At 63.0% G+C, this 7,168-nt stretch overlaps 1 protein-coding gene across 1 annotated transcript; it reads right to left on the bottom strand.

Moving 5' to 3' along the window:
* Positions 1-1,587: 1,587 nt before the first annotated feature.
* Uncx (UNC homeobox) lies at positions 1,588-5,280 on the bottom strand. Its single transcript, XM_020169665.2, has 3 exons — positions 5,007-5,280; positions 4,565-4,740; positions 1,588-2,700 (listed from the first exon to the last, which is right to left on the bottom strand). Exons 1-3 carry the CDS (start codon positions 5,278-5,280, stop codon positions 1,588-1,590), a joined length of 1,563 nt encoding a protein of 520 aa, XP_020025254.2.
* Between the last annotated feature and the right edge of the window lie 1,888 nt (positions 5,281-7,168).

Genomic DNA, 7,168 nt, shown 5'->3' with positions numbered 1-7,168 from the left:
TTATTTGCAAATAAAGGGCCTGATGACCAGGAGGGATCAGGGATATTTAACGAGGCTGTAAACATAATTCCACTGTGCTCAGCCTCGCTGGAATTAATGGTTTTAATAATTGGGTTCCCAATTTCTTAGGGAATTGGTGGCTTTTGCGCCACCGAGGACCCAGCCAGGGCCGGGGAAGATTGGGGCTGGTGGGTTGGGAGGTTTTGTTTAATTTTTTGGGGGGGGGTGGCGCAGGGATTGGAGGGCTGCTGGTGGTTCACTTGGGGTGGGGCGGCTGCGGGCAGGGGAGGGGCGCGGGGCTGGCTGCAGGCTTCAGCCAAGTTTGCTAATATTTCTTCACTGCAGATGTCCTGAAGCCCCCGAAGGGTCCCCTGGGGACCCGGACCCTATTAGAACAAATGTGCACTGCTTTTGTAAAGAGGCGCGTTGGCGGCGCCTGTCCTATTACGGGCGACACATGATCAATAGGTTGATAACGTAGCAACATCAATATAAGCGACAGAACAATGAGGGATATCATTGGGCATCTATCTTAATATAGCCGGCTACAAGAGCGCGACAAAGAGTGCAGCTCATGAAAATTCCGCCCCACGATTCCCCATCTCCGCTCCAATATGCGCACGCACTCCCCCAGCTGCTGGCGCCATTACGCTCCGATTTCAATTTGACACCCCAGCCTTTCATGCTAATTCTATTATTGTAGGAAGTTTATGTGATTTCATATCACAAGAAATCGGTAATGTATAATAACCCTTTGGGCAAGAAACCCAGTCCCCGCAGCAACCACCGGAAAATAATTACTTTCATATCAAAACTCTGCAGGAGCCCAGCGGCCCGGCCCTCGCAGCCCCCGGCTCCGTCACCCCGGCGTGTGCCAGTGCGCGCAATGGAGAGGGGGTGCGCGCGGGGGGGCGCGCAATGGAGAGGCAGGAGGGGTGCAATGGGGAGGGTTGTGCGCGGGGGTGCGCGCAATGGAGAGGCGGGGGGGGGCGGTTGCGCGCGCGCCCTTGCGGGGGTGCAGAAGGGGGGAGCGCGGGGGAGAGTCGGGGAAGGGGGAGCTGCGGATGCATAAATTTGTTCAATCAGAAAACACAAACACACAAGCACACAAAAGGAAGCATTAAGCGCAGACCTGGGTGGGGGGAGAGTGAGGGGGGGACATGGACGGGAGGAGGAACGGCCGGGTGGGGCCGCTGGGCAATCTGAAAACCATGGACCCCCAGAGTTTGCGTTTGACCAGCTTTATTTATCAAAAATGGTACATATATAAATATTCTTAGAATTTTTGCATTTTACAAGGCTGAGGATTCTTGTTGTGGGTTTGTGTGGTGCTGGGGAGCTGGGGGGTCTTTTTCTCCCTCGGAGGAAGAAGAAGGAGAAGGAGGAAGAGGAAGAGGAGGAGAGGGGGGTCTCACCCCAAGACCTGCGGTGGCTGCCTAGGTCCGAATCATAACAGCGTTTGTGTTTGCCTTAAAAAAATAATAATAAAGGAAGAAAACAAGAGGGAGGGGAGCAGTGTGTCTAGAGCCGATCACCTGATTCGCTGCGGGAGTCGGGCCTGAGCGCGCGGGGCCGGGTGCCTGTCCCTCAGTCCATGTCCAGCTCCTCGCCCTCGGCCGGGCCGGGTCCGGCCTCTGCGCCCGGCGGCTCCGCAGTGGCTCCGCAGGTGGCCGTGTCCCCCTCGGGGCTAGGAGCCCGCGGGCCTGGCGAAGTCGCGAGCGGCTGGGGTGGCGGGGCCGCGGGGCAGGCGCTCCCCACGTCCCCCGCGCGGTCCCCCGCTGCGCCCTCGGCGAGGTCCCGGAAAGGCGCGGGCCCCGGGGTCCCCGGGGAGGCGACGGCGGCGGTGGCGTCGGGGCTGCGGTGCGCGAAGGCCGGGTCCGGGGCGCCGCCGGGTGCTGGGAAGGCCCCGAAGCTGGCGTGCGCGGGGGGCGCGGGGGGCGCGGGCGGCGCAGGGGGCGCGTCCTTGGGCACCAGCTCGGGGCCCGCACCGCCCTTGAGCGCGGCCTGCGGCACCAGGAAGCCAAGCGGCTGCGTGATCGGGTACAGCAAGAAGTGGCCCTTGCCCACCAGGGTCCGCGGCGCGCACGGCAACCCGGGCGCAAAGTCCAGCCCCGCAGCGGCCGCGGCGTTGGCCGGGGTGGCTTTCCTGCGCGGCGGCGAGTCGGACAGCAGGCTCTCCACGCTAAATGGGCTGGCCTTGGGCAGGCCCGCCGCTGCTGTGGCTGTCGCTGTCGCCGCCGCCACCACCACCCCGGGCACGTCCTTGTCGCCAGGCCGGCCTAGCCGCGGCTGCGGGCCGGCGCCGCTTCTTTGGCTCGGGTAGAAGGCGGGGTCGCAGGTGCCGGGCGCGGGCGGCTCGCCGGGCGCTGCGGGGCCCTTGGCCGCAGTGGCCGGTGGCGGTGGCGGCTCGGGTGGCTCTGGGGACAGGCCGCCGCCGCCACTGTCGCTGTCGGAGCTGGGGGCGCTGTGCAGGGAGAGGCCGCCGGGCGAGTGCAGGTGGCGGCTCTGGCTTTTGAGCAGCTTTTTCTCGTGCTTGCGTTTCTTCTTCTCCATCTTCTCCAGCTCCTTGCGCGCGATCTCCTCGGGGTCCATGGGCTCCCCGCTGCACGTGGTCGGGTGCGAGTTGTGCGCTGGCCGCCCGGGGCCTTTCTTGGTGTTCTCCTTCTTCCTCCACTTTGCCCGGCGGTTTTGGAACCAAACCTAGAGCAGCCGGGACAGGGGAGAGGAAGGGACAATCAGGCGCGGGAGCTGCGGGCCTCCCATGTCCCCCAGCCAGGCCTCCGCGCCACCTCGGCTCTGTCCCTCCGGGGCTGGATGGCGACCCTCGGGTTGCAGGTTACAGCGGGCAGCGTCCGCCCACAAGGCGCGCAGACCGGGCCTCCCAGGGCAGCTTCCCACTCGGGCTTCTCACCTCGGGCCCCTTGGGAGCCGCCCATCGTCAGGCCAGGCCGGTGGGGCCCCGCGACCCAGGGCGTCCATTCCGGGTCAGGAGGCAGAGCAGGGCCCCTCCTCGCCCCTTTTCTGGTTTCCTTCTTAGGGCTCCAGCTCTAAGCAGCCTGTCCGGCCTGGCGATGACCGTCCTGCGCTGGGCCCGTCCACACCTGTCTTCGGCCCCCCCTGGGGACCTTGTCAAAGCCCAGATTTCGAAGTCTCCCATGAAGGGAAATCTGGCCACGTCTTCGTCAGGAAGGGCCTGTGGAGTCCAACTTGGTAGGCCTCCTGCAGCCTCCCTCCCCAGCACAGCTACCCCTCCTCTTTCCTGTGAGCTCTGGACCGGGGACCCAGCGCCTTCCGGAACCAGGGTTGGCAAGCAAGGCGAGAGGCTGGCCACCAGGCCCCGGAAGGAGGATCGGGGGCCCATCTCGGTTCTTTCCTGAACTCTGCAGGCCTTGTCCTGAGGAGCTATGCAGGACTCCAGAGGGACAGCAGCCCTGTACCCTTGCTGCACCTCCAAGCGCCACACACCCGAGTCCAATCTCGGGGCCTTGGGCAGGGATTCCCTTCCCCAGAGCGGGACAATTCAAATTCTTTGTTGTGACCATGGCACAATAGCGCACCCAGCCTGTTCCCTGGGAGTCCTGGGTGCAGAATTTTGGCACTGATTTGAGACCCCCTGAAGGCTCAAATGAAGGCAGAACCTGACTGCCTTTCCCCCCCCCCTTTTTTTTAAAAACTACTTTTTTGGCGTGAATTCCAGGCTGCCCTGCCACCGAGAATTACTCATTACCGTGTTAGGGGAAATGGCCGGGTCTGGACTTCACTTAAGACACTTAGAACAAATTGGATAAAAGGATTTCCAGACAGAGCAGGTCGGGCACAGGACCACGGCTCCTTTGGAGGCCGGATATTGGTGCTAACAGGCATTTTGCCAGCGTCTGTCGCCAAGCCGGACACCCACAGCTGCGCACCGCACCCACCGCGCACCAACCCCCCCAAAAGAGGTTTCTGTACCCCGGAAAACACCTAATTATGCGCAGATCATTGAAATTGTAACGCACCAAACTGACGCTGTTTTTTAAAAAAGAAAGCGGCGATCCAGCTTCGAATGAAATCAAATAACGAGCTGAGAGGCGAGGAAAAAGATACAGCCGGGGACATTTTTCTGCTTCCCACTTCGCGACCTTGTTAACCGTGTCATTTCCCCGGCCCTTGCTCAGCGACGCACACATCTGAACATGTCACCCGGCCGCTCCAGAGAGCGACAGGGCCTGGTCCCCTCCACTTCCCGCCTGGCCGATTGCTTTTCGCACGGCCGCGGCGAACCACAAGCCGTTCCCGGCTCGGACGCAGACGCTGTCCTGGCTACGTCGCCAGCGTCCCCAGGCCACCCCGGCCTGGGCGGATTATTCACCTCCAACTCCGCCAGGGGACTCAGTCTTATGGTACCCGGGGTTGCGGGGCGAACCACTGCGGCTGGAGGCGGAGCCGGAGCCAGGGATCGCGTCCCGCCACCACCCAGAACAAAGGCGCGCGCTGCGCTCTGCAAGCCGAGTGCGGGACAGCGGCCCCGCGGAGGGACAGACAGACGAACGGACTGACGGACAGGCTCGCGCAGCTCCTTTACCTGCACGCGGGACTCCACCAGGTCCAGGCGCAGCGCCAGCGCCTCGCGCATGAACACGTCGGGGTAGTGGCTCTCGTTGAACGCCTTCTCCAACTCTTCCAGCTGCCAGCCAGTGAAGTTGGTGCGGGTGCGTCGCCGCTTGCAGCCGGGGCTTTCCTTGTCGGGGTCCCCCGAGTCTGCGGGGCACGCACAGGACGCCGCGGGGCTCAGCCACCAGCCCCATCCACCCACCCATCCATCTATCCATCCGTCCATGCATCACCCACCCACCCATCCGTCCATCCATCCATCCGCCCATGCGTCCACCCATCCGCGCGCGCGGGGCCGGGGCGCACGGAGACCGGAGCCCGTGCGCGCTCACGCCTTGTCCCCCACCCCGCCAGCCAAGCCGAGCGCCGGCCTCTGCACCCCAAAGCCCCTTTCCCCGGGCCGCCCAGCCTACCTGATAGCTTAAAGGGCTGGCTGTCGCCCCCGACTCCGCAGGCGGCGGGCAGCAGCGGCGTGGGGTTGACCACGGAGGCGGCGGCCGCGGCGCACGAGCCGCTGAGCAGCCCGTCGATGGAGAAGGGCACCGAGGCGGCGGCGGCCGACTGCAGCTGGTGGCCGGCCAGCTCGTACACGTGGTGGTGGCCCAGCGGGTAGGGGAAGCCCACCACGCCGCCCAGCGAGCCCCCGAACTGGGCATGCGGGTGCTCCAGGAGGCGGCCGTCCATCATCTCCTCGCGCGGGGGGCCGGCGGGGCGCGGGGGCGCGGGCCGGGGCCGGGGCGGGCCAGCGGCGGGAGGCGACGGCGACGGCGACAGGGACCCGGAGCCTCACTCATGCTTCGCCCGCGCTCGGCGCTTTACTTTATCAACATCAAGCCTCCGGTAATTAGCCGCGGCCCGGGGAATTTGGGGCCAATAAGAAGCGCTAATCGGCGGTGACGTCACAGGCGTGCGGGCGCAAGGACACGCTCCCCGTATCGATTGCTAATTACGCCTGACACGCACCTCAATAAACAGCATCGCGAGCTGTCACAACACGACGCGGGGGGGCGGGGGCGGGGTCCCCGCGCGGGGCCCGAGGCTCCCGGGGGTGGGGGCGGGGCGCCCCCCGCGAGCCCCCCACTTCCTGCGCCCCCCGCCCCCCCGCCACCCACTAATAGATTTCCCTCTAAAACGTCCGCCGGCGCGGTGCGGGGTTTTCACCAGCAACGCCGCACGCCCTGAACCTTTAAAGCGATGTCGTTCCAATTACAGGGAGACATTGAGCGGCAAATAGACGGCCCAGTAATGGGGGATTCATCACCCGCTCCTTCCGAAACTGTCACATCGCATTGGAAAGTACAAGGCTCCCCGCCTCCTCCCGGCTGCAGGCGGCCAGGGGAGGACGCGCGGGCGGGGAGGAGGATCAGGGGACAGGAGGACGGGAGGACAGGGGGACAGGGGGACAGGGGAGAGGAAGAGGAGGAAGAGGAAGAGGAGGAGGAGGAGGAGGGACGAGATGAGGGTGGGGAAGAGGGGATAGGAGGACAGGGGAGGACAGGAAGATAGGGGGACAGGAGGGCGGGAGGACAGGAGGATGGGGGACAGGAAGGCAGGAGGACAGGGGAGAGGAAGAGGAGGAGGGACAGGACAGGGGACAGGGGACAGGGGTGGGGGGAGGAGGAGGAGGACCAAGGAGGGGGAGGAGGGCACTTCCACAAAAGTGGGGTCCACTTTCCCCCATCCCTACAAAGACATACTTAGCGCCCTCTGCCACCCCATGGATAAAAACAAGAGTGGGGGCACTTGAGGGGGCACCCTGACCCCATCTTACCCTCACACCATTAAAAAACCCCCCATCCCAGGGCAGAAGAGGGGTGTAAAGGAGGAAGGAAAAAGTAACTTTGGGAAGGTAGCCAGCCAGGCCCACTAAGCACATGAATAAAAAACACAAACAAAAAAACCACAAATTCATCTCCCTTTGACTCGGGGTCTGAAGAATGGGGCTGAGGTGCCCAACACATTTATTATAATTAAATTATGTTCTCAGTGACGTGTCACTCCCTTCTCCACTACAAAATATTGATAGGCTCAAAGCAAAATCATGAAAGGACATATTACATAAGCAGGTAATTAGGACTGTGGGCAGAGGGGGAAGAAATTTGGATACATATGTGTGGATATGTATATATGTCTGTATCCTTCATTAAAAAAAAAAGTTTGTCAAGGGTTGGTGGCTTTTTGCTGGGCCCTAGCGTGTTGACCTGGCTGACTGAGTCCCTCAGCGGTGCCCCAGCCAGGCCCGGCCCAGGAGGGAGGAACCCTGCCCGGGGGGCCTCCTGACCGTGGCCAGTCCCCAGCCCCACCGCCTGGAGCGTCACGCCCCAGGGCAAAGCGACAAATTGGCTTTTGGTGTAAGTGTCTTAGGCCAGGCCGCCAAAGCCCTGAGAGGGGGCGAAAGCAGAAAGGCAGGCCAGAATTTTGCTCCTCTGTGCAGTTTGTCCCTGCCCACGTGTGTCCCCTTGGGGAAGGGTGCCCAGAGACGCTGGACTGGACGGAGTAAGGGATCAAGGCCGCCCACCCGAACCAGCTTAACCCAACAAAACTGGAATCCCAGGCGACTGGACTGAACGGGACT

This window comes from Castor canadensis, chromosome 6, assembly GCF_047511655.1.
Source record: "Castor canadensis chromosome 6, mCasCan1.hap1v2, whole genome shotgun sequence".
Classification (NCBI taxonomy): domain Eukaryota; kingdom Metazoa; phylum Chordata; class Mammalia; order Rodentia; family Castoridae; genus Castor; species Castor canadensis.
This window is presented reverse-complemented; position numbering and strand designations above follow the sequence as displayed.